The sequence below is a fragment of the Andrena cerasifolii genome, chromosome 15 (genome assembly GCF_050908995.1).
Source record: "Andrena cerasifolii isolate SP2316 chromosome 15, iyAndCera1_principal, whole genome shotgun sequence".
Lineage (NCBI taxonomy): Eukaryota > Metazoa > Arthropoda > Insecta > Hymenoptera > Andrenidae > Andrena > Andrena cerasifolii.
In genome coordinates this window covers 7,633,536-7,659,800 of record NC_135132.1, presented here as the reverse complement: position 1 = coordinate 7,659,800, position 26,265 = coordinate 7,633,536, and the positions used below count along the sequence as shown (strand labels likewise).

Genomic DNA, 26,265 nt, shown 5'->3' with positions numbered 1-26,265 from the left:
CTGCGGGCGGCTATGTTTAGAGGTAGACCGACGGGGTTTAGACGCGCCTGTACCAGGAACCCCTGGAATGGAATCCATGTGCATATTGAAACGGGACACGGCTGTAATACAATGGACTGTGGGAATGAATAAAAACGACCTAACCAGAGATATCCCCTTCGCCTCTAGTTACGTTCGGATATACGTTCCAGAGGAATTTCATCGTGTTCCCGCGAGACACTTAGCGCGGCCGTCTCATCCCTACATGTCTCGGATCAGGTGCTCCTGTCGCGCGAGTTCTGAGCACGAGCGCTGTGGTGGGTTTCCTGGCCAGAGTTGAATCGAACCAGCGAGCCGTGTGGAGGATTCGGGTTCTCGTGGCGCGTCCCCGTGTCTCCCCCCGTCCACCCCATCGCCAAGCCGGCTGCGCGGCCTCTGGAGCCGTTGCAGGCCAACACCTCCCTCATCCCTTTGCGAAAGTTCCGGGAGAGGAACGCGTACAGCAAGGGATTTAAGCAGGAGTTGGTGTAGGAGATCAGGAAGGTGGACAGGGTGAGGAGAGTGCTAAAGTCCGAGGTCCGGTCGTAGCTGGAGCCCCAGTGGCGCCAGACTATCCGGGCCTGCTGCGGCAGGTTGCAAACGGCGAACATCATCACCACGGTGATCAACATTCTGCAAAATTACACGTTCCTACGTTCACACAACCCACTTAGTGCCATCGTTCTATGAAGCTAGTCCTCTCTGTGCATCAGTCATTGGCTTAATTAAACCGTGCCGCATGGGCACCGAAGAGGACAGGCTGCGCAACAGGTGCAACGCGCGACAGTGAGAAATGAGCGATGCCCAGTGCGTACCTTATGACGCCGCGTCTGGCTCGAAGGACGTTGCTGCTGGAGGCTTGCACGCGGTGGAGCCTGCCGTTCCTGGCCCTGGCCATCAGCTCGGTGCCAGCCAGGGTGGCGCTGCTCCTCCACAAGCCTACGGCGATCCTCGAGTACAGGCAGGACATCAGGACCAACGGCACGAGATAGAGGAATATCAGGTTCACCGTCTCCAGGACGTTCTTATTGTGCTTCTTGATATTCGCTATGCAGATGATGTCCACGTCGCCGCTGGCCAACCGGTTCGTCACTGTCTCCACGTAGAAAAACCGCGGGGAGGCGTAGATCGCCGCGATCACCCAGACCAGGCCCACCACCAGCTGCAGCCGGCTCCTGGTCAGCACCGATCTGCACTGGATCGGGTAGACGATGGCCAGGTACCGCTCCACGCACACCACCACCAGTATCAGCACGCTGGCCGTGTAGGACAGCGCGTGCACGAACATGTACACCTTGCAGAGGAAATCGCCCAGCCTCCAGCTGTTCATCAAGTAGTTCGTTAGGGTCTGGTAGACGCAGAACACGCCCACGCACAAATCGGCCACCGCCAAGTTCGCCAGGAAGAGGTTCGTGATGCTGCGCATCCGCCGGGAGAAGGTCACCACCACGATCACCATCAGGTTCCCTGCAACGACGCGAGAAACGGGTGCAGAGCGAGGCCTCTGCGGTCTATGGGACCTGGGGAATCTGGGGATCAGTAGAAGAGGAACACTTTCTTCTCACTTCAACGCACTAACGCTCTCTTAGACATTTCCGATAATTTCACTAAGTGCTTCTAACAAAAGTGAGAGCTTAAAATTCAGAAAATTTCTATGGCGGTTTGGGATTTTTTTTCTAAGAAACTGTTGATCGGATCTTTTCCAAACTTTCAGGGTATTTCAGTTCACATTCAAACAATAGAAATTAATTTTTTCGTTACAAAGTGATCGGTAGAAATGGAGATACATGTATGAACACGTAGGGCCTCGTCGCCAGAGTTGCAAATTTGCGATTATGGTGGAGCCCCTAATTCTTCCCTGAAACAAAGAACTTTCTACTACACTAAAACTTTTGTAAATAAATTAAATTGAATTACTCTTTTTCCATAAATAGTACGAAAATTTTGGGGCAGAATCGTGGCTTTTTCTTTGAAATTATACGAGAAACAAGAAAACCCTTGGTTTTTTGTTTCAGGGAAGAATTGGGGTTCGTATATCTCCATTTCTACCGGCCGCTTATAAGGGAAGATCCCGAACGCGAAAATTAAAAATTTTTTGAAACTTTGTGAATGCGTAGAGGATTTCCTCCTGATTACAACGCAATTTTTATTTGCTCCCCAAATCCACTGTAAGGGGGTGAAATTGGCCCCTGAAATTCTGACTATTTCCCGATTTCGTGTTATAACTCGCGAAATGTAAAAACTGTAAGTTACCAAATGACAGTCCTAATTACAAAATGTAACTTTTGTCTTGGAACTTTTTTTTTCTATTTCTTACAGATCACAAGTTGCAATATAAAATCGCAAAATAGTCGAATATTCAGGGGTTAATTTCACCCCCTTAGAGTGAATTTTGGCAGCAAACAAAAATTGCGTTGCATTCAGTCGGGCATCCCCTACACATCCACAAAGCTTCAGAATTTTTTGAATTTCCAAGTCCGGGATCTTCCCTTCTTAGTAACGAAAAAATTCATTTTTATTGTTTGAATGTGAACTCTAACACCCGGAAAGTTTGAGAAAGATCCGCTTCAGAGTTTCTCAGCAAAAAAATCCCCAAAATCACCTTATTCGCCTCACCTTATCCTAAATAGGTTAAACTAATCCAGCACTTGCCATCGAGCAACCTGACACCCCCGCCAATCCGCCAATGCAGATAGGTCCATGTGACGTCACGTGTTCCCTACGCGTAGGGAATTGCCTGGCACCTCTGCTGGGGATCTCTGCGGGAAATTATCCGGGCGCCCCAGGCGAACCCGCGGGTCTAATTTCCACGCAGCCAGCGTCTGATTCCAATCACGTTGATTCTAGCGAGTTTTATTGGCTCGCACCGTCGCTGCGACGGTTTGCAAGTTGCGCGCGAGCTCTGAATGACAATAGCCACGATGACAATCGCCTCGGCCATTCAAGATTACGGAATATGTACGCAAATAGGTACCGTGCACAGGTTAGCTCGGCTCGGTGGCGCTTTCGGGTCTGCCTTGAAACGTGCCACTCAGTTTGCCCGCGTTTAGAGGCTTCGGGCGCCTGGACTCGGTATTGTCCTAGGTTATGGGGTTGCTCGATAACGACTGCTCCTGCATTCTTTTAATCCAGTTCTTTTGCAATGCGTCCAGTTATGTAAGGCGGGTTTACGCAACCGTCACGGACGGCTAACGAGGAACTAATAACTAAGTAGGCAGGCGTGTTACGCCGGGTCGACTTTCCTCTCGGAGGATATTAACTAAGGCCGTTTATCTTCCGATCGCACTGTTTTTTCCTCGCTGGAAACGAATTTGACAGGAGATTGAGAGAAGTGAGGTGAAAAAATTAAAACGGACTTCAAAAAATAAAAATACGCCAAGTAAGAAATTTTTCTACGTCGGGGCCTCATCGTTTGCACTGTGTAAATATGGCGCCGATTTAAACAAATTGAGAGTCCCAGATTGTACAAGGAACAAAATTATTTTTTACTTTTTAAGCCATTCTTATTTTCTTTAAGTCGGTTTTAATTGTTTTTATTTTTAATTTTTAGTTATTTAAGTTATGTAACTACATTTATTTACATAATGAAGTCGGTTAATGAAACAGATTTCTTATTTCTGGTGTAACTCCAAAGCTACTGACCCTGTAAGAGATAGAAAAAAAGTTTCAACACAAAAGTTACTTCTTTTAATTAAAAAAAAATTATTTTACAGTTCACGAGTTATAACACAAGATCGGAAAACAACCGTATTCTCAGGGGTGAATTACACCCCCTTGGAGTGAATTTGGGTAGCAAAAAAAAAGTTGCTTTGCGATCAGGAAGAAGTTCCCTACATATTCACAAAGTTTCAGAATTTTTCGAATTCCGGGTTCGGGATCTTCCCTTGTAACTTATCATCGACTGCAGAAGTCGTTAAAAAATATTAAGAAATCTATTTCAACATCCACCCTGTTTTTCCCGCGTCACAAAACTGGTCCAGGTCACTGTGCGCAGGCTGAAAAACCGCGGCCAGTGAAATATGGGCTCGTGGGTTTTTTGCCGGGCTAGGATCCCGGTTCCGTAGGGATTACACGTTCCAGTGTTCAAATTAACAGTCCCATCGCGTCGGACGTGAGTTCGTTTCGATTAAGCCCTTCGTGCGCTGGAATAAACACTCGAAATAATCGAAACGTTATTTTCCCATTTAACCGGGCTGTATAAAACACCGGCAACCCGCGCCACCGGAATCTATTGTCTTCCTCCGGGGCACCCGCATGCCCAGCAAAATTTGGTTATTCCATCGAACTGGCGCGGCCGATGGAAATGGCTGGAAAATACCGGCTCGCCTTTCCTTTGCTTTCGCCACCCCTCGGTGTCTCCAGCTACCGTTTCCAACGCACGGCTCGTTCGTTCCCACATAACCGCCACATAACCACCCCCGCCGTCTTTATTATTTTTAGAAGCAATCCCGGCGATGTGGCATAAATAAGCGCAAAGTAAAAGGAGCCGTCCAATAACGGCCCCGCCCCTCCCAGCAAACTTTAAATTGTTTCCAAAAGCGATTGTCACGTTCGCCGTGAACTTTACACCCCTCGGCCAGCCCCGAGAAACATTCCGAAATTCGTTTGTAAGAACGTAGCAACTTGCTCGCGACACGATGCGGGGTGACTACGAGGTACGTGCACTTATCCCCCGCGTTAAACTCCGGGAGAAAGTTCGGGGGAGCAGCGGCGCACTCGGGATTTAATCCTGCGGGGTGGGAGCCCAGTCGAACGGATAGAAATATTTTTAATGCAAATTCCGTTAAATTCTTTAGGAGAATATAAAAATTTATTTCAAGATTAAAACCCGGGTTTCTCTTCTTCTTACAATGCCCCTTCTTTGGGGGGGTGCCATTGAAAAAGTGGGATCGTAATAGCGTGGAGAAGTTGCGAACTAAGGTCAGTAAACTCATTAAAAAAATTCAGCATAATCGGACAATATATTTTTTTTTTTTAATTTTTATCAAAAATGCCAAAATTAGCGCACTTTTGTGTCGCAGGTTTTCACTATTTTCTGTTTTTAGGGAGGCGATTGTGGACTAAAGAATGTATAACAAAGCTACCTTTGGCTGTTATACATTTATCCAAAATGGCGGAAAGATAGTGAAGATGAAATGGTTTGATTATTTTTGGGCAGACCTAACCCAGGGGCGCCGGCGATCGATTGGATTCACCGATACCTGGGTCTCTTCTACCACGCAGTCCCATTGGAATCCTCCCCCCAGATGTTTCTACTTGATTTCCATAACTTGAGCCCGGACGGCTAAAGTTGCTTCCTTTTTCCACCAGCGACTTGCTCGCGCGTGAATCCAAGCGTCGCGCCGCCAGTGAATACCGATGATCAAGGCGCTCGTATATTTCTCCCTCGATTTGGAAAAACTGCTCGCGAGCTTCTGTCCCCGCGGCGCCGCGGGGGGAAACACGTGTCGCCGTAGGGGGATGTTTCTGACGCGTGACTTTTAAAGAAAGGAGATATTGGCTCGGCGACGCGGCACGGAATCGTTTCTCGCGAGCTAGTTTGCTCCGCGCTTGACAGTTCTATACAGGATAGATTAAGGGGACCAGGCAGTCGGTTCGCTCGAGTATTCTGTGCGAATTAATCACAGGGTGGCGGCACCGAGCGGGGACTTCTCCTTTGATAGAATGTTTATTGCTATCGCGCGGAGCGAAAACATAATTTTTTTTCCCAGACATATTTATTTTACAGATGGCGCTGGACGGGGTTGATTATGCACAGTGTTTTTTTTAGAAAAAGTGTCTCTGGTTTTGCCATGATGTTGAGCTTAAAAATAAAGGTTCGAAATATAAACCTAAATTAAAACAGAGACAAAAAACAATTATACAAGAGTAAAAATAAACCTGTAAGAATTTAGCTTATTATAAGACGGAGAGGCATAAGTGGATTGAGCTAGGAATAGTGTTGCAGGATAAATAAACGAGTGTGACTTGAAGGACGAGTAGGATTTTAATTCGCGATGATAATCTCGTGTGCGGTAGTGTATTTCAATTTCCATATCGTACACCATGAGCTTTTAATTTTAGTGTCGAGGTTCAGTGCAGAAAGGAATATATTTCGAACAAGTTGCAAGAACCGCAGGAAAAAATGGCCACACCTCAGACGACTGCAGCGCCATCACACTTACATGTACATAACCAAAAAAACATTTTTTTTACAGTTTATGGTATTAGTAAACACTACCCAAAAGTACAAGCCACAAATTGTATTCGTCTCCTTGCAATTAATTCCCCCAAAAGTGCCATTATTAGCAAACCTGAGCGCCTGGTACCTTTAAAGATTCAGGCGTCTGGAACTGTTTGCCCGGCGTGCAGCGCGGTCCGTCGGACCGGCGATCGCACGCGGAAGCGAGATAGGGACACGCCCTTCGATCGTAGAAATCGCTGGGGCTATTCCCTCGGAAAACAGACGGCCTTGAGTAAGGTTACAACCCGCGCTAGCCCCGCAATTTTCTCCAACAACGATTTCCATTCGCGTGACACGGAACGTTCCCTCCGTCGCACAGTGTAACGAGTACATAAGAAAAAAAATCAATTTTCCATTAAGATACAGTTATTTACATGTAATTGATACGTCAATCACATTTGTACACAAAAAATTAATCTTTAACATAAAATAATTCATCACAATATATTTTTGAAAATAATTCTTATTAGTTAATCGTATCGTGCATAGTTTTGTAAAACAAATAGAAAAAATATATTTTTTAAATACATTTAAACACAAATTAATAACATATGAAACAATTACAAAAAAAATAAAATTAATTTTCTAAATAACTCGTATTGATAATGAATTTTAAATTATTCTTTTAAATTAGTGTTTTAAAAATGAATATTCTAGCACGGGTTTGTCTAATTTTTCGTTTTATTAATGTATTTCTTCTTGTGTGGGAGCACTCGGGAGCAGATAAAATTCACACCAAATTAAAGGGCATAAAAAGAACTAATTGTAGTAAAAAAATGTAAGAACCGATATGTTTCGTTTTTTTTTAATTCTCTCCAGAAGTTAGAAGATGCGACAAAAAAAAGGTAATAATTTGAGCCAATGGTACGTATCCATATCTTTAAATGCAAGAATTTTTAATTAATAAAACGAAAGAAGGATATATTTCGCTTATTTTCAAAAAAAAAATAAAGAAAGAAAGAAAAGAACTTACAAATACAACAAAAATGCAGTGGGTAAATATTTCCTATGTGCTGTCCGTGGCAGCTTGCGTTTGGTTATTCGACTTTGAATGTAATTACTGACCTTGAATCCTTCATGTATTTCACTGAGTTACGCTGTTCTTATGTCGGAGGACTGTTTACAAGCAATTCCACGAAATGAAGTACAAAAATTAAAAAACTCAAATTTTTTGCTTCTTGAACACGTGCCGCGACACTGTGCGCCGCGAGTAAACACTCCGTCGCGTAACGACGTCGCGAATTCGTCATGAACAGCTGGAGGGTTGCTTGGCACAAGGGGCCTCGGAGGCGAAAAAACCACGGGACGGAAGTGAATTTCCAGCGATAAAGGCGGAAGTTTTAGCGGACAGTGGGTAAATCGGCTCCCCCAAGTTCTATTAAAACGCGGCAGGGGCGCCGTAATGCGAGATTCGATATTTTAAGAGCGCCGGATGGCGATTCCCGACGCTCCGAGAATAACGAGTTCTAAGAGGATAAAGCGGGGCCCCTCCCCGCTGTATAATAGCGATTACAGAGATTATAATGGAAGTTCGCGGGAGCGGCCGGTTTAACGCACCTCGTCGCGAAGCTATTCGCGGGGCTGTATGGAGAATCCAGGACGAATGTAAATGAAATATTCCCACTGCAGTGCGCGGGGCGGGGCAGGGAGGCTTTCAATTGCTCCTCCGCTTCCTTTTCCACCCGAACCGTCCCAACCTCGCGATTGCGCCGCTTCGGGCACGTGTGTTTGTCGCGCCTCTGGCGAGCAGGGATTCAATGGATGCTCGGTTCCCCGGCCGCGTGACGGTCACGCGTCACCGTCGACTGTAGGCGTGCGTTCCGTTCCGCGCGAAAAAACACGGCGAACAAAGGAAAGCTGGCGCGCGTGGAAGGGGAACAGAATTTCGACGGGGACCCGGCGCGACCGTCGCGTATCGGTTGTAGACTCGCGGTGCATGTTGGGTCGGCGTTGCGCCCGCGGAGCCCTGTGCGTAATAACTCGGCATTATCGGCTGTTATTTTATTTACCCACCCGGTAGCTGGGCCGTAAATCTTTTGTTCCGCGCTAGGCAGATTTACGGCGGTACTGCTCGGCTGAGCGAAGGGCTTACCGAAGAAGCAGCAGACGAAGACGATGGTGTACAGCGCGATGAAGATCGCCTTCACGTCGGTCCTATCGAAGATGTAATCCTCGTTCAGGGACGAGTTGTACAGGAGGCTTTCATTGCCCATCGAGCTCTCGTTGTGGACCTCGTAAACGGTCGCATCGCGATCGTCGATCATCCTGAAAGAAGATCGTGGGGGGAGGTTACGCTCGACCAGGGACGGGTTAAGGTTTCTGGGGCCCGGGTCTGTGAAACCAGAGATGGGCAGAATTTTTATTTAAATAAAGTTTCGAGTAATGAATAAAAGTTAAAAAAAATTGTTATTCGTTTGTTAACCCGTGTTAGCTTTATTCGACATACGACGAGTGATTTTTTAACTTTTATTCGATAGTCGAAAATTTATTTAAATAAAAATTCTGCTCATCTCTGTGTGAAATCTTAGGGGGCCGCTTTGGTTGAAAAGCGGGGAGGGGGTGTAATTTTTTTAGAATGAAGAATGTAAATCTTCGAAAATTGAAATTTGTTATGAATAAAATTAAGGGGGGTGCCAGCAATTTTGTTCGTTTAAATAAGGAACTTAATAGAAAATCTGATTAATGGTATTTGTTATACATCTTTTGAAGATTGTGTGAATTTCATTAATCAGATTTTCTATTGAGTTAATTATTTGAATGAAAATAATTGCCAAATAATCTTATGATTTTCATGCGTCTACTGTGGCACCCCTGCGCCCCCCCCCCCCAAATAACAACACATATAATCTTAACGAAAAATAATGATGTACAAATAAATAATATTAAAAGACACGACATCGAAAAGGTATTTTAAAATAAACTTTTTGTGCGATTTCTAATTATTTCAAAAGGGAAGCTGTCTCGGCAGAATCATCTCTCTCCCTCTCCCTCTCTCTCTTTTTACATCATTTGCAAGAAACCTGGGACATTCTCGGACAGCTGACTGACTTCTTATTTACCTGTCGCTTCCACACAACACCTTACATACCTACACACACACACACACACACACACACACACACACACTCGCTCTGGTTACCGACCCGGGAGCTCGGTCATACAGTAGTATCTCCACAACGTTCGAAGAAATCGTTACGCAACCAAAATATCAGAAAAAATGAACCGCATTTTTCTCAGTATTTTTGCGTTCCCTCTAAACAGAAGCAGTGAACAGAATTTCATTCAATTACTTTTTAAGTGGCGGATTTAAGGGAAAAGACCTACGTAGGTGGCCGAAATTCTGAGGGGCCCATTTTTTCGGGAAATGAAGTCTGTATAAAATCATAATTTTTTTTTTGAAGATGGGCCCCTGAGGGCAGACGGCAGCTGCTCATCGGCCGTCCGTTAAATCCGCCACTGCTTGCGCTCGATCCTTTCCGAGGGATTGCCTCGCAATGGAACGATGGAACCAATCCCCGAATGTAAACACGGCGTAAACAGCCTCCCCTCTTGTTCCGTTCAAAATGTCGCGTGAACTGGAGCGAAGTTTAGCTGGGAACACGCGACGAGCGTGATCTCTTAATCCCATTGTCACGCGTAGCCGCGAGAGTAACCCTACCCCTTCGCGAGGGCAACCCGTCCGGCTAAGGAAGATCGATGGTCCGTCGCTGGCACCTATTTACTCCGTGGTGCAAGCAAAAATACCCGTCGCGAAGAGTCTGCGAGACCGTGTCGATTCTAGGCGTACAACGAACCCCCTCGCGGTAAACTCGATCCCCGCAACCCCTTCGGACTAAATAGGCAGTCAGATCGCTAGAATATTAAGTATGTTTTTTTGCAAATTAATTACAAGGAGATTGATACAAATGGTGACTAGTACTTTTGGGTAGTGTTTATTAATACTATAAACTGTAAGAAATTTTTTTTTGATTATATGTATATATATATTTCTCCTTTCCGCCTGGTCATACGTTACTCCTTGTTAATTTTAATTTTAGTTTCAGTTTTTTTTTTTCTCAGCTTTGTTGCTAGTTTACTTACTTTATTGTCTTTCTATCCTTAGTTTTAGTTGTTGCTTAAGTTTAAGTTTTAATCTACATATATGTAATCCTTCCTTTTAAGTTCTTAACCTTTCTAAACTAAAGGGCACGATACCCGCAAAACCAAAGACACTTGTATAATCAACCTCGCGTGGGGCCATTTGTAAAATAGATACATAGACCAGAAAACTATTTTTTTCCTCTACGTGATAGCAACAAACATTGTCTAAAAGGAAAAGTCTGTGTTCGCTTTCATCTCCTTGTAATTAATTCGCGAAAAGTACTTGTTTTTCGGGCGATCTGACTGCCTAAGTAGTCCCCTCAATCGGCGCGGAAAAACGGACGCTCGTCGATCAAAGTGCATTCCGCAACGTCTACTTCCTCCGCTACGCTTCGATACGTTGCCAACACTGCCACCGCTACTTGAAACAAAAAAAGAGACGAACCGGTTTTCGCTGCGTATGTATTGTCGGGGCAGCCGAGTGTTCGGTGTTGGAGGGCGATACTTCCCGAACCTGTTCCGAGACACTAGATCGTGTGCACCGAAATTAAGGAGGGGGGGGAGCGGTGTTGTCTTTGGTTCGCTTAAAAGGGGAGCCTTCCTACGTGTTCCGTGCGTCCGCGTGGAATCGATAACCGCGTGCCGAAGCGGGACACGGGGACATTCCGAGTGTCCACTCGGAACTCCGGAAGCTCGGATTTCGAGAGCGGTTGAAAGTTACGCCGGAGTTTGAGGAGCCGGGGTTGGATGTCAGCAACAATGAATCCCAATTAACGGCACATGAAGAATAATCGATTCCACATATAAACGCTGGCATTCCGCAGACGCTGGCGCTCCCCACTTTCGTAGATATAACCGTCGCCAGCAGATGTTGACACTGGCGCGGACAGTCTCTTATGCCGCGTCCACACTGCGCTGGCATTTGCCGATCGGCAAGGTCGCTCGGTAGGTATTTTTTTTTTTTTTTTTGTTTTTCCTGTGCGTTTCTAACACACAGGATGGCGTTTCAAGCATTTCGCTTATGTTGCCCAACGAACGATAGTCATTTTTCCTTTTTCCCTCCTCTCTCCTTCGGGTCCCAGCAGCAGCGACGCACCGGGAGACAGGTGATGGTCACCCATCTTTCCCCAGTACGCCGCCCCGTGTGTTTAACTTCGGTGATCTTACGGGAACCGGTGTTTCCATCACGGCCATGGCCGCTGGTCGCTCGGTAGTGCCAAACAAGTGTAGACGTGTTTATCAGCGGCCTTGCCGATGCAATGGGGACGCGGCTATACGGTGCGAGAACTGGCCGAATTGATTTTCATTGTTCTGCACGCCTTCTCGGGCCGTTAATTTGCCTTTGAAATTTCCGCGGTCGCGCGCGTGCCATTGCATTGGCTTTGGTATATCTTCCGGCTCTCGTGACGGTTGTTCTAAAAATCGGGCGCAGGGGATCCTTATCGGGGGAATTAATTGGGGATGAGCCGTGAAAACAGTCGTCGCTCTATGAAGAGACCCGTGGCACCGTGGGAATAAGAACGGATGGCGAATTCGTGTGTAGAAATACTTCAGCGAAGCGAATGATGTTTGTTGTTCTCTGGGCCACCATTATTAACGGGTGTTTAGTCGACCGAATTCATGATTGTTTTTCTGGGCGGGGAAAGACGATACAGTAGTGGCGCTTTGTACACACTTTTATTTATCTTTTGACTGTTTAGAATCATGAAAATTTAACCAAACAGTTTTTTAATCCTGACGAGTGTCGCTATCGCCTCTACTACGGTCAGAAATTAAAAAACAAAATTCTACAAAATGGCGGTTGGTTAAAAATGAAATTCGTTTTTTCCTAAGGTTTTGGTAACTTTTAGGAGGCAAAAAAAATTGAAGTTTAGATAATATTGACCTGATTTTGGAAGGGGCTGTAGCGACACTCATAGGGATTTAAAAAACGTTGCGTTCAATTTTTCTGCACGATTGGAACGCCTTCAGCTTTGGGACAAGGCAGCAAGGGTGCTGATAACTCTGAAAATTGTACACATTTTAAATTATCTTTCACGATTTTAAACAGCTAAAAAAAGAATAAGAGTGTATAGAAAGCACCAGTATCGTATTATTTTTCATCCCCTACAAACAAATCCTGAAATCAGCTGAAAAATCGACCATCTAAAATTCTAAACCTCGATACCCTTTTCGGGGGGTAATTTATTATAAATCGCGCTTTTTTAAAGCAATTTTTGGTATTTTTTATAAAGTAACTGTACAACTTTTTCCGCCAATTTCCGATCGATTTCGTTCATATGTTAATCAATGTTTCAGTAATGTTTACAAATTATATTAGAGAAAGTTTTGCTCATCTGAAATAAAAAAAAAACAAAATGAATCTTAATCAGGGCGAGTTTAGCAACAGCCGGTACCAGAATTAATTCAAAACCATGTTTTCCTTTTTTAATCCACGAAAGGTACGATAAATATGAAAGAATCGGTAGTCAAGCTTCAAAGTGCAGCCATTTTTTAATTGTCGATTTTCTCTTTCATTCTAGTACCGGCGACAGCCAAGCTCGCCCTAATTAAAAACATTTTGCTTTTTTATTTGCGACGAGCCGGAAAGCCGGAATCACGGCAGCCATGGGAAGACTTTTTTACCAAGTGTATTCAAACGCTTCCACTGGCACAAATTTTAATTGTTTCCCTCTAATAAAACTTGCAAACATTACCGAAACATGGATAAATATACGAACCAAATATCGACGTAAAAAGTGGTACAGCTGCTTTATAAAAAAAAAATGCTAAAAATTGTGTAAAAGCTACTTTATAATCCCCCATTAAGGGGTCTTTCCACTGTGGCGCCCTGACAAAGTACCGCTGTTTAGAACTTTTTTTTTGGCACAAAAAGAATGTGTTTACTAAATTGAAGTTTTTTCTATTTATTAATATGTGTTTTGGGAACACAACAAATATTTTTTCCCATTTTTTTAATGCCTGCTTGCCCCAACATAAGGGGGTTAATATGCGCTGTGAAAAAAGACGCCTCGACTGCGCGGTCGATTTTGGAGGAACCATGTATCTGGGGCGGTAATCAGCATGACTGTCGCTATGGCCCCAACTAGAATATAATTTCGATAGTTCAACTTTGGACGTCCGCCATTATGTTAATTCTTCATCGATCTAATTAATCTTAGTCCCTGCCATAGCGGCAGTCATACGGACTAGAAATCTATTTGGTTTTTTTGTTTCAGACACACGGTTCCTCTAAAATCGACCACGCAGTCGAGGCGGCTTTTATTTGACAGCATTAAAAAGCTTTAAAAAAATATGAAACAAAATAATTTTGTATTCTCAAAGCGCGTATTAATAACTAGGAAAAACTTTAATTTAGTAAACACATTCTTTTTGAGAAAAAAAGAAGTTTCACACAGCGGTACTTTATCAGGACGTCACAGTGGAACCACCCCTTAAGGGGGAATCCTATTCTTTGTGCTAAAAGCGTAGCAAAATTTGGGATTTTTTTTTTAAGAAACCAGTGATTCAATTCCACTGAAATTTGGACCATGTTTTTATGCATCTTTGAAGAAGCTGCAGGTTTTTTTATATTAATTTTTAACCATAAATATAGTAGTTATGCATGATCGACCATCACGCCGCGCAAAATTCGTCGTCCGTTGGTGTGCATGCTATTTATCTACCAGGTAATCTGAAACAGAAAAATGAAACGGCGTTTTATTTTATACATATGTAGCTTGAAACTTAGCGGTATTCTGGTTCATCAAATTAAAGCTGCATATGCACAAAGTAAACCGCCGTTTCATTTTTCTGTTTCAGATTACCTGCAAGATAAATATCATGCAAACCAGCGGACGACGAGTTTTGCGCGACGCATAACTCCTATATTTATTATTAAAAACGAATAAAAAAAAACCTGCAACTTCTTCAAGGATGTATAAAAACCTGGTCCAATTTTCAGATGAATCGAAACGCTAGTTTCTTAAAAAAAAATTCCTAAAACTTTTCCATGTTTTTAGCCCATAAAATAGGATTCCCCTTAAACTTACCGCGAATTAGTATCCGGCGATATTTCGCGGGCTCCTCGATATCGGAGTAACATCCCTGTGCCGCGAACTCGAGCCGCGTCTAACAAGATCGATCAGCGATTTATCTGTCACGTTTGCAAATTTATCGGCAATACAAGCCGCCCGATATCGAGGGAAAGTTCTTGAGCGATGCGATCTGTACCACGTCAAACCGATCGGCCCCGATTACGTCCAGCCGTATTTGAAAATAACTCCTCGCACTTGAGCGTGCGATACCGGTGATCGCCAAGATCGCAATTAGCGATTGTATCGCAACGGTGGGACACTCTCGGTAATCCCCTAATAAGTGTCAAGAAAACTGTACCGCAAAATTCGGTAGCGCGTGCCTACGTGCCGGCGCAAAGCAAGCCATAAATTCCATTCAGAATTTAATCAAGCGCCAGACTCTCAAAGGCCCCGTTGCTTATCGAATTAGGGTGCATTTGCGCCGAGGAAGAGGACAGGCGCGGGCGCCCCGACTGGCAATCTTACCCGGCGGTCCCTTGGCTGAAGAAGTCAACTTCCGCGCGAGCCATGGCACCCTCTCTTCCCTGCAGGTTCCTCGCGAGCGTTCCTTCCTTCGACGACATGTATTATTAAATCCGCCAGCGGTGGCAAATCGGGGAGAGAGAGCTTTTCCTACTCTACCACTCGCCGGTGCGCGATTCTAATCTTTTAAAAAAATCACCGCCCGAGCTCGCTTGACGGATTAAGGAATATCCTCCTCGATCCCTGTACTACTTAAGCGTGTCGTCATACATTGCCGACGGAAACGTGGGCCGGAGAACTGCGGCTTCCTTTCCCCTCGGATGCTGTGCCGCGTATCTCGCGCATACTTTCAAACTATCTATTAAGACCGCGAATTGCCTTGCCCGCCTCTGTTTCGAACAAAGGGCCGCGGGCGCCAAAGGTCGTTTTCCTCTACGCGGCACAACGGCCCCGGAAGCGCAGCGACGGAAGCGATTATCGTGGCGACGAGGTCGCCGTCCCGCGCGGTACTGAGAGCTTCGCGATTTCATTCATAGTCGCCAGGCCGTGAGCTGACCGAGATGTCCGGGTCTCGCGCAGGCGTTACATCCTCTTCCGACTGCTTCCTTGTTCCGTGGGAAAAAAGCTGGGAGACGAGAGGCAAGGCTTGCCATTTCGCGGGGGCCTGTTGCAACTCCCAAATCGGCAGCTTCCAGGGAGAAACCCCGGTGAAATGTGAACAATTTGCAGCGTCGGGCGGTGAAAGTGGCCAGCAGCAGCGTTCTCGAGCAGAGTCCGTCGTGTCGCGCCCCCTGTGATCCATAGATCGTCGGATTAAAGATAGGTAAGTTGGGACACGGTGATAAATAGTGGAGGACACGCATAGATAGCTACTCGAGAACATTGATCGCAGATAAGACGTTACAATAGGCGGCGAGCAGTCCCCGCTACGACTCGAATTTACGCGCGTCACGCTGTCCGAGCCTTGTGCCGCGTAATCGTTCGAGAGGCTGCTCGTCGAGGGGCGCGGAGGGCGGGCGCAGCGAGTACTTTATGCGATGCCGATCTCGTGCCGAGACTCCCGTGGACGACTCGCGCGAGGAAGGCAGCGTGCGCGTAACGGGATCGTGCGTCTGAACGTTGGCCGAAGATCGCCGGTTAACTCGTGTGTCGTTCGCACTGCAGACAAGGGGAAGCGAAAGGAGACAGTACGATGAATACTGTGCGCAGGAAACGTGAGTTTTATCGTATAAAGGTAGCGTGCACAGTGGCGGACTGGGCAGAGTGTCAGCTGGCCCGGTGACAAGTGGGCCTTGTGGGCCTTGTGGGCCCCCTTAAGGAGGGAAGCTTTTGTATTTCTTTTGGGGGAATTTTTTGTGAGGAAACTACACGTGCGATGTTCGTCAAAGTTTCAGGCTATAGTATTATGTATTTCAAGAAGTGAAGAAATATTTTTTTTTGGTATTAAAATGACGCTTATCACTGGGCACGCCGGCACCGATCTGTCACGGACAGTGGCGTCTTTATAACATGGGCAGTCCCCAGGGGCCCCACGATAGTAGTAAATAAAAATTACCAAAATAAAAAAGGCTGATTTTAAGTCTTATTCGGGGGCCCCAGTGCATTGCTTTACCCAGGGGCCTACAACGATCTTAAGGCCCTTCTGGTCAAGTGCGTTTAGACGTTAAAGGAAGCTGCATACCTGAGCTTATACGTTTCAAGTGGCCGGGTGTGACGGAGCCGACTGCATCTCTTACGCGAAACGGAGGTTGCCTGTTTTATCCTGGGCGAAGGCTTACAAACTCACATGGCTGCCTCAAGACGCGCTGGCTGGCTTCACGGTCGGCCTCACTGCGATTCCTCAAGGTATTGCTTACGGTGTCGTCGCTGGATTGAACCCCGAGGTATATACACGCGATGGTAACGGCATCCGCGGACTTTTTTCCAGGGGCAGGACAGTGGCGGATTTAAGAAAAAAGGCCCAGGTGGCAAACGTTCTTAGGGGCCCATTTTTTTCGGGAAAATGAAGAGGTAGTTAACTAAAAACGAGCCAAGTGTAATAGTACGAAAAAAATGTAGTGTTTGGATATCTATACCTAATCATAGTTTTCTTTGGAGATGGGGCCCTGGGGGCCTTCTGGGCAGGGGCCCAGGGGCAACTGCTCATCAGCCGCTCTGTTAAATCCGCCACTGGGGCAGCGTCAATTTCCTTAAAAACTTAAAAATATTCACTTCTTTATTATTACTTAATAAAAATTAGTTTTTAAAAATAAGCGATTTAAGCGAACCCAGGGGGAGCGACTACTCCACCCATGCGCGGAGGAACAACAGTTATCGTTACATTTCTCACGCGAGTTTCTTCCTCTTTCCGGTAGTATGGGCTGTACGCGTCCTTCATGGCGTCCTTCGTGTACATCATCTTCGGCTCGTGTGAGAGCATCACCATCGGGCCCACCGCCATCATGGCCACCATGGTGCAGCCCCTGGTGGCCAGCTACGGGCCCGATATAGCCGTGTTGCTGACGTTTCTGAAGGGTTGCATCATCACGGCGCTGGGGCTTTTTCATTTGGGTGAGTGCACGCGGCGGAGGGATTGCCTCCCTTTGCACGATCCACGAGACGGAGTAGATTTCAGGCTTCCTGCTGGACTTCATCTCCCTGCCAGTGATTACTGGCTTCACGGCGGCCGCGTCGATCAACATAGCCGCGTCGCAGATCAAACCGATGCTGGGTATTCCTGGGAGGAGTGAGGACCTCGTTGATTCCCTGAAGTCAGTGTTCTCGAATCTGCACAGCGTTAGGTACCAAGACACGCTGCTAGGCGTTGGGACTGTAGCCGTCTTGGTTTTGTTTAAGGTATTACAAAAGCGAGACACAAATCCTCATTCCTCCTTAACTAATAACCGTCAATAATAAATTTCTTCTATTGTAGAAATTTAACAAGTTCTTAAAATATTAAACCGCAACAATTAAATGAACTGGGTTTCATTTCTGTACGCTGATTTCTTGTAGATATGTGATATTGGGCCTTCGTTTATCCGCGTAACCTTACAAATTCCGCACAAGAGTTAGGCTATCGCGGCTCATCCTCAGACTGCAGTCAGACAACTAACTTTACCATTTAAATCTCCCTAAGAACCTGCCTGGACGTAGAACGGGGACATGGCCGCAGAAGCTCGGTTGGTCCGTGACATTGGCGCGCAACGCTTTGGTGGTGGTCGCGGGGATCATCATGGCGTATATTTTCCATCAGAACGGGCAGGACCCCTTTAAGCTGACTGGTGAGGATGCGATCGCACGCGACGGAGGAAACGGGGTGTTATGAGTTGTGAGGTACCGTGCCGCCGGGCTTCGATAGTTCGCGCGATAAAGCCGGGAATGGGATATTCGGTGGGAACCGGAAGGTAGTTGGCTCCTTGGTCGGTGAATGAAATTTTTTATTCGAGCTTGAATCGAGCCTACCTGCGTGATTACCTAGCGATCGCTAATCGCTTCAATCATGAGGGAGAGAGAGACCCTTTGCGGCCCGCGTATGTGTCTCTATACATGGTATCAACCCGCCGTGGGCACACTGAGTCATTTATTTCCGGATAAATCGCTTCTTTTCTTAAACTTCCTTCCGAATTTTTATTTTTCCTAATTAATCCTTTAAACGTTTGACTCCAAGAACGATTGCATGTTAAAGTAGAGACTTCAATAAGTATCCCATAGTTTGTGCAAATTTTTTTGAAAGTCAGAAACAGCCATGGTCATAAACGACCCAGTGTGTCACTGTCTTCGACCGCCCAATTTGCATCGTGTGGGATCAAGAACCCTCTTAAAAGGAAGCTCGGAATAAGCGACCTCGGAGAGTTCTGTTTCGGCGGAGTTGGTTAGGCGACTGACCAGTACGCAGTGGATCCGAAGATCGCGGGTTCGAGTCCCACCGCCCCGAGGTCGTTTTTTCCGTGGCTCCCACGCATAAAAATTACAGAACCTATTCCTACATCGACAATCCCGATGGTCCGCCGTTTTATAATAAGAGTAACGCTTTTCAGGAACGATGGGCGAAGGATTGCCGCCGTTTGGCCCGCCGCCTTTCTCGATAGCTGCCAACAACCGAACGTACAATTTCCTGCAGACGACGGCCGCCATGGGGACGACGCTTTTCTCCATCCCGATCGTATCTACGATCGAGCACATGGCGATAGCGAAGGCCTTCGGTGCGCTGCGCAAAATTGGGTTATATACTAGGAGTACAAGCGATAAATAAATAACCCTGGATCGATCTGTGTGTTTAGCGATGGGCAAGTCTCTGGACGCCACTCAGGAGATGCTCGCCCTGGGGGTCTGCAACATATTCGGCTCGTTGGTGCGATCGATGCCAGTCACTGGCTCCTTTACCAGGACGGCGGTCAACCACGCTTCTGGAGTGAAGACGACGTTCGGTGGACTGCTCACGGGTCGGTGTTCCACGGTACCCTAATCCTTTCTCCACGTGGAAACCGCACGGCTGCAGGACTTCCCGCAGCGGGACGAGGGCGGTGATTAGAAGGACACTCCGTTAATGGCGATGGTTCTTTTCAGGCTGTGTGGTGCTGCTGGCGGCCGGCCTGCTGACTTCTACCTTCCGCTTCATCCCCAAAGCCACACTGGCCGGCGTCATCATATGCGCCATGTACTATATGCTGGATTTCAACACGTACGCTATGTTGTGGCGGGCGAAAAGTGAGAGGACCGATTGCACAGTAAGCGGAAATCCTGGGGCTAGGTGTTTCAACGCGGCTCTGTTTCAGAGATCGACTTTCTGCTGATGCTGACGACCTTGCTGTTCTGCGTGTTCCTCAAGCTCGAGTGGGGAATCATTATTGGTATAATTCTGAACCTCCTGGTGCTGCTGTACTTCTCCTCGCGACCTTCCGTCCACACCGACATCGAGCAGGTAAAGCGGAGGTTGATTGTACCCTGCTGGGCCCTTTGCATCCCCGTGCTAAATTGCAGGTGGGGGATGACACTGTGATACGCGTTATACCCCAAGAGGCTGTCACGTTCCCAGCCGCGGAGAACTTCAGAGCTAACATAATGAAGGTCACTGAAGGGAACTCGTGCAAGGTGGTGCTCGACTGCAGGAATCTGAAGAGGATCGACGTTACGGTTGCGAAGGCAAGTACTTAGTAAGGTGGATGTCACAATTTCTGCTCATTTCGTATTTTTCTTATTATTATAAGCGTTAAATAGGTGATCTTTAGGAATTAATTAAAGGAAAACTACTGAATATAATTTGATGGGACTTTTTGCGTTGTATTAAGGATGTCTTAAATTATAGAAATATATTTTTTGTTTTATAATTAATCATTGCAGACGGCACTGGGGAGTCGTTAAAGTCAGGGCGCCAAAAAATTGATCCAAATCGGTGGGACCTGTATCTCCAAAAGTTATTACCCGATTCGACTGAAACTTTTTTTATTTTGAAGAATATACATCTAGCTAGGGGAGAAACCAGAAAAATTACAAAAATGAATTTTTTAGAAAATAACGACACTTGAAGTTTGAAATCACTTTTTCCCTATATTTTTCATCCTTTCAACGCCTTTGAAAATTATAAATTTTCAATTTTTGTATTTTTTTCTGGTTTCCCCCCTAGCCAGAAGTATATTCTTCAAAATAAAAAAAGTTTCAGTCAAATCGGATAATAATTTTTGGAAATAATAATTTTTGCCGCTACTCAAAATATTATAACTTCGTGAATTTTACGAATTTCAACAAATCCTTTTAAACGCGTATTCCTAAAAGATTGAACATTCGAAGAACGAAATAAAAGAATCGATTTTTAACCCGGAAGGTCCTCTTAAATAGCTTTAGAATTGGTTGATTTATTATGAAAGAATTAATCGATTACTCTGCAAATTTTGATCACAAACAAATTTTCTACACCTTCTTTACGCCGAGCACCTTCTTAAATGAGCAGACATTGGGCCATTCACCTTATCTATTACTTCTTTCCCAAGCCCTCCGGAGCGCAATGTCCTAATCAAACAATCGTTAACCTCGCAGAACCTGAAGCTGCTGGCCAACGACCTGCGGGTGCGCGGGCAGAGCATCGTGTGTACAAATTGCCAGGGCAACGTAGGGTCTGTCCTGATGACCGTCGCCCCGGATCTCGAGGCGTATTCCAGGGATAAGGACGCACCAGCCCACGGCGACCACGGCGTGGAAAGATCATTGAACTCATCGGACCGATGATCGTCCGTCGGAGCTGTGGAACTCTTTGTCGAGAGCTTTGACGAAGCAAACAATGTGTAGACAGCTGGTTGAGTGAGAGGCAGTGTTATCGAGGATAATAAAAGATAATCCGTAAATTGATCCGCTTGGGCAACGTGCAGTTTTGCCGGGCGCGTGCGAGATTAGGAATGCTATCGGATAATCGAATCTGGCGAATGCGATCCGTAAAGAGTGATGGGGGGGTTGACTCCGATCGATCACGCGGGGAACACGTCTGTTGCTTGGGTCCAATGTTTATTTCAGGCGAATTAGAATGTAAACAAATGATGGGCGGTCTGGCCAGCATGCGTTAGGTATTCGTTAAGATACCTGGATCGATTCGATGGGCGACTTCAACGTGCTCCTCCATCGTTTCGTTCTCCAGTAGAATCCAGTAGCAGTGCTTGCAGTGCCTTCGACGGTGGGACTTCACGTGCGTGGACAGCGAGAGCATGGTGGCGATCTGCTCGCCGCAGAAGTTGCACTCGAACCGCAAGGCTCGGGGCTCGGAAAGCTACAATCCCACGGGGGGGTAGTTATGAATAATTGTGAATAAGTATTTATTCCACATTTTACCAGTTTATATTTTTCGTTTGCGTACCAGTGTTTCTTAGGCTCTTGAAATATATATTTTAATTTGTACACCCGCAATTCCAGAGCCGGGAAAAATTTACTCCGCCGACCGGACTCGTGATACTCACGTCGACAGCGTCGCCGCCACCGCCATGGTCATCCTTCTCGCAGATCACGGTGTACTGTGGTGTCTTCGAGTCAGAAGTTTGCCTCCGTCGTAGCTGGAGCGGCAGAACGATCGGATATTTCCCGTCCTCCAGCTGCAACCACAGTTTTCCTTCTCTGTGACAAAATAAACACCGCGATGTGCCTCGCAGGCACGTTGTTCGTTACGGCGGACACTAAGTCAGCGAGCATGGGAGATTTTTGAAAATATGATTGACCCTCGGACGGCTCGAATGGTCACACGAAAGTCGCCGGCTGAGTCGGCTTGGATTCGTAACAACTATCCTGCTATGTACGCTTTTTGAAGGACATTCTTCTTCTCGGAGCAGTGGAGAAGTAATTCTTTAGATTACCGAGGTTTGCCTGGGGGTTCCAAAGAGTTCTGGAACTTTTCAATCGGTTTTATTCGATACATGGACCTTGGAACTTTTTTTAAAAAATGTTCTCACGTTATAAGTGCTAATGAGAGGCGATAAAGTGAAAGTTTTTGAAAATAAAAGCTTTAGTTGGGATGGAACTTATGAAATATAAAGATAAATAATTTTCTATAACAGGTATTTTGTTCATTAATATTAAAAAAGTTCTCAGTCGTAATAAATACTGAATACTATTCAGCGAATAGCACTACAATAATAAATAATTATTACAGTTAAATTGATATTCTGAATGTGTTATTTATTTTGTAATATTTACCCTACGCAGATAATTTCTACGCAGATTTTATAGAATTTGTATCTATTTTGGTTCATGTGAGTTATAAAAAAATGTTATTTAGGTATTATCCTTGACAAGTTCTCTTTTCTGTTCAATATTTTTTAGGAAACTAGTAATTACTTATGTTATGATTTTCATACCTTTCATTAAATAAAAATGAACAATATGATATTATATTGTTAAATAAATCCAGTACCTAATAGTTTAGTATTTTTTTTAAATAAAGGTTCTAAAATATCTCATTTTCCTTTGCAGCATCTCATTTCTATAATCTTCTTCCCAATGCTACATGCACACTTCCCACTCTACACTCTTTCAAAAATGCTACCAAAGATTTCTTCTTAGTCATCCACACATAGCATAATTCTAACCCGGCTGATGTGATCTACCGCTGAGTCCTTATAACATCTTATTTTATACTCTACCCCCCCCCCCCTTCCCATTCTTGTTCTCTAATTTTCGGACTCTTATCTCGGGTCAGGGATAATAACAGCCACGCTGAGCCTCGCCCGTTCTGTATTTGCGTTTGCATCATATATTATAAAAGAATAAAGACGATTTAATTTTATTATTATCTGTTCCATGAGAATAATTTTTAAAGAAGTTCCTAAGGGTAACATTTCTTTCAATAAAAATTCCACAGGAACAGATATGTTCTTAAACGAAACATACAAGTTCTAACAGAATTTGTTTAAAAACGAGAGTTCCAGAACGTTTTCGATCCCTGATTTGCCTACTACTAGATAGTGATGGGCTTAAGACACGTCCGAATCGCTTCGAATTCGTGACGTGAGTTTCGATTCGCTACGAATTCAGAGCGTAAAGTTTCGAAGCGTTTAGAATTCGCGACGTAAGTTTCGAATCGCTTCGAATTCGTGACGTAACTTTCGAAACGCATCAAATCCTAGACAAAAGTTTCGAATCGCTTCGAATCCCGAGCATAAGTTTCGACAAAGATCTCGCTATCAAGACTTTCACGACCTACCAAGTCAAGACTTTCCAGAAATTCTCGCTTCGAATAAAATTCGAATCTTCACAGTATTGAATAACCTCGAATCGTTTCTAAACTGATATTCGTGCGCCCATCACTACTACTAGAAACTTGCTATCGTTCCGCTGGTGTCCAAAAAGAATAAGAAGAGAGAAAAGTTGTTCCCCGATCTAGCTCACTAATCACCAAACATCCATATACATATCTTAACCTAGAAATCGATTCAGAATTTACCAGGAACCTAAATTAAATCCACAGATTTTCCTTTCAGTTCCCGCTACATTATCAATTCCATTTACGACCCTGCCGCTGTAGAATATTCGAAAGCCAGCGTGTAATATTCACCGAGCGTATTCCAAAGCCCGTTGAAGCTGTGGACGCAAACAAGGTCAGGCGAAGCAATGTTTTGGTCGACTGTTGCGCCGAGCCCGCCGCCCGGCCGAAACGAGTGACTGCGCAGACCCGTAGCGCAGTCCAACCGTGGCTTGAGAGGAGTGCGGGTCGTTTCGAAGCCTCTCGCCAATTTCGTCGCTATTCGCGAGTGATTTTCGCTTTAATCCTCGTTTAACAGCGCACGTTCGACAGCCCGGAGCACGCGGTACCCAAACAGAGTGAATTCTAGCCCAGCACCGTGTAATTAGCGGAAGAAATTCGTTAAAAAGTGGTCGAGAGTGGGTTGGGCGCCATGTTGCCTCGTTATCGCGTAATCTCAATTTCAAATACTCTGCACGTCTCCTTATTCTGCTCCCGTCGACTCGGGGCGATGTATCCTGTCGCAGCTTACACGCGAATTCATTTACCCGAACGAGGGCTGGAAGCAACGTATCTCCGAATCCATGGGCGCTTAAAGAAACATTGGGATATGGATTTAGACGGTGGTCGATTTGTCGCGGGCAAACGGACGCCATGTTTGCTCGCTGGTTGCGTCGCCTCGGATTCAAATTCTCATGCTTTCCCGCGTGCAGGATTCTGCCTGACCGCCGTTGACGTTTGCGGTGATTCGTTGAGTGTATGTGAGTTTAACGCGGAGGATGTTGACTTCTCACCTTCCTGCAGCTCTGGATCGGCGGCCGGATGTCGTAAACGAAGTCCTTCTTCGTCATCTTCTCGCTGACGTTGCGGTTGCACCGAAGATTGTACTTGCTGGCGTCCCCCGACATCGACTACGCCGACTTCTTGCAGGTTTGGTGAGTGCTCATATTTTGTTTATTATGCTGGAAACTCTATCATTTGTCCTCGCCAGCCGTGTTTTCATTTTCGACGGTCGTTTGTTCGGGGCTCGCCAGGGGATTTGCGGGTTTTGTAACCAAACAGGGGCGGATTTGTATATAATCTAATCAGCCAGAAAATTTTGAGAACAAATTGAATAAGGTAGGGAAATGTTTTACCGACAACTTTTTAGTCTCCATCGAAGATCATACCATAGATTTTCGTTGTAAAATAAAATGTCTATCTAGCTTTCCTAACACCGAGAGGAGTGGTGTTTAACCTTTACAGGGCCGGACTGGCCAGTATAGTGCCCAGTGAAAATTTAAAAATTTGGACTAATGTTTCTAACGGTTTTTGATATCGCTAATCACGATTCTACGGCCAGAGTATCGTAATTTTACGCAGAAACAGTGTTGCCAACCTAAACAAGCCTAAATGAATAACAGCAGTTACATGCGTATATTATTTCCATTGGCGTTTTCTGTGTTATTTTTGGATTTGTTTTTTTAATGAACACAAATTGCATCGTCGGTTTTTATCGAGTAATTTTGGAAAAGGACGAAATGAATATTAGTCGAGAGGGTTTGGACAGATGAGAAGTGGAGTCATTCGGATTAAGATTCGGTAAAGCCCTAAGCACTTGTAAACGAAATGAAGGAAAGGATACACGTTCATTATTCATCTGTACTATTATATAAAGAGAGAGCCGATTTTTATGTTCGCGCAAAATTCAAGACCTATTGAACCGATCTTCCCCCTAAATTTTAACACGTTATTCCTGGATACTCTAGGACGGACATAGGTTATGTAGCATGTCTCAAAAACGCGTTATTAACATGGAACGAAGAAGCGCCTGGTATATTTTGCTCTGGAGGAAAAGTAAATCTCGCAAAGGAGAGAATGGTATATTTTCCAAAATATTATGAAGAAATTAACCTTTTTTTAAATATACTTAATTTCCTTAAAAGATATTAATTCTCATAAACATGAAGCAGTCTCGCTAATATCTCTGGCAAAGCCGACACGGGGGACGCTAGTTTTGTATAATGCATGGGCATTAGTGAGTTGCACGACTGCAGCTCGCATAATAAATAGTAAAACCAGAAAACTAAAAAAAAAACAAATCCAAAAATAACACAAAAAACCCCAGAAACAAAAAAAGAGCTACAAAACTTTCTACGTCCACGTTGTTAGCTCTGGGTAACGTCAAAGGAAAGAATAATATATGAATGTAATAACTGCTGTTATTCATTTAGGCTTGTTTAAGTTGGCAACACTGTTCCTGTGTAAATTTCGATCTCCGACCTTAGAATCGTGACTAGCGATATCAAAAACCCTTAGAAATATTAAAGTTGAAATTTTAAAAATTCCAGTACATGCGATACTATAGTGGCCACTTAAAAATTTGGATACTTTGCCGGCCATTTTAGTGGTATATATGCATAAATTTTAAGTAATAGGATTTACAATTTCAATGAAAAAATCCTGGCCCTCTAAAGTTTAAACACAGGGGTGTGAGGAAAGTTTGAAAACAA

The 26,265-nt window shown here is 45.0% G+C and overlaps 3 protein-coding genes across 4 annotated transcripts; 1 reads left to right on the top strand and 2 right to left on the bottom strand.

Moving 5' to 3' along the window:
- LOC143376885 (trissin receptor-like) lies at window positions 1–16,650 on the bottom strand. 2 transcript variants are annotated; one of them, XM_076827659.1, is made up of 4 exons: window positions 14,863–15,654; window positions 8,334–8,506; window positions 834–1,485; window positions 1–651 (listed from the first exon to the last, which is right to left on the bottom strand). In XM_076827659.1, the coding sequence occupies exons 1-4, from the start codon at window positions 14,958–14,960 to the stop codon at window positions 255–257; spliced, it is 1,320 nt and encodes a 439-aa protein (XP_076683774.1). In that variant the 5' UTR covers window positions 14,961–15,654; the 3' UTR covers window positions 1–254. The 2 variants fall into 2 exon arrangements, with proteins under 2 accessions (XP_076683774.1, XP_076683775.1); XM_076827660.1 differs by lacking the exon at window positions 14,863–15,654 and adding an exon at window positions 16,541–16,650 and having other exon boundaries at window positions 175–651.
- Window positions 15,920–21,075, top strand: LOC143376882 (sodium-independent sulfate anion transporter). Its single transcript, XM_076827652.1, has 11 exons — window positions 15,920–16,073; window positions 16,561–16,742; window positions 17,214–17,409; window positions 17,474–17,694; window positions 17,975–18,119; window positions 18,876–19,040; window positions 19,119–19,280; window positions 19,405–19,545; window positions 19,614–19,759; window positions 19,819–19,980; window positions 20,872–21,075. The coding sequence occupies exons 1-11, from the start codon at window positions 16,052–16,054 to the stop codon at window positions 21,058–21,060; spliced, it is 1,731 nt and encodes a 576-aa protein (XP_076683767.1). The 5' UTR covers window positions 15,920–16,051; the 3' UTR covers window positions 21,061–21,075.
- A 313-nt stretch (window positions 21,076–21,388) lies between these two features.
- LOC143376889 (uncharacterized) lies at window positions 21,389–24,696 on the bottom strand. The gene is made up of 3 exons (XM_076827667.1): window positions 24,568–24,696; window positions 21,780–21,911; window positions 21,389–21,592 (listed from the first exon to the last, which is right to left on the bottom strand). The coding sequence occupies exons 1-3, from the start codon at window positions 24,679–24,681 to the stop codon at window positions 21,389–21,391; spliced, it is 450 nt and encodes a 149-aa protein (XP_076683782.1). The 5' UTR covers window positions 24,682–24,696.
- Window positions 24,697–26,265: the final 1,569 nt, after the last annotated feature.

What these genes read in the sequence shown, in the direction of transcription:
- LOC143376885 (XM_076827659.1), bottom strand. Translation starts at nt 14,960, where the DNA reads ATGTCGTCGAAGGAAGGAACGCTCGCGAGGAACCTGCAGGGAAGAGAG. An exon ending in CTTCGTCTGCTGCTTCTTCG is followed by an intron (nt 1,486 to 8,333) that starts GTAAGCCCTTCG and finishes GCGTCGTTGCAG; the next exon opens with GGAACCTGATGGTGATCGTG. An exon ending in GCCAGACGCGGCGTCATAAG is followed by an intron (nt 652 to 833) that starts GTACGCACTGGG and finishes GTAATTTTGCAG; the next exon opens with AATGTTGATCACCGTGGTGA.
- LOC143376882 (XM_076827652.1), top strand. Translation starts at nt 16,052, where the DNA reads ATGAATACTGTGCGCAGGAAAC. An exon ending in CCGTCTTGGTTTTGTTTAAG is followed by an intron (nt 17,695 to 17,974) that starts GTATTACAAAAG and finishes AATCTCCCTAAG; the next exon opens with AACCTGCCTGGACGTAGAAC. An exon ending in GGCGATAGCGAAGGCCTTCG is followed by an intron (nt 19,041 to 19,118) that starts GTGCGCTGCGCA and finishes CTGTGTGTTTAG; the next exon opens with CGATGGGCAAGTCTCTGGAC.
- LOC143376889 (XM_076827667.1), bottom strand. Translation starts at nt 24,681, where the DNA reads ATGTCGGGGGACGCCAGCAAGTACAATCTTCGGTGCAACCGCAACGTC. An exon ending in CGATCCAGAGCTGCAGGAAG is followed by an intron (nt 21,912 to 24,567) that starts GTGAGAAGTCAA and finishes CTGTGGTTGCAG; the next exon opens with CTGGAGGACGGGAAATATCC. An exon ending in GTGGCGGCGACGCTGTCGAC is followed by an intron (nt 21,593 to 21,779) that starts GTGAGTATCACG and finishes GTGGGATTGTAG; the next exon opens with CTTTCCGAGCCCCGAGCCTT.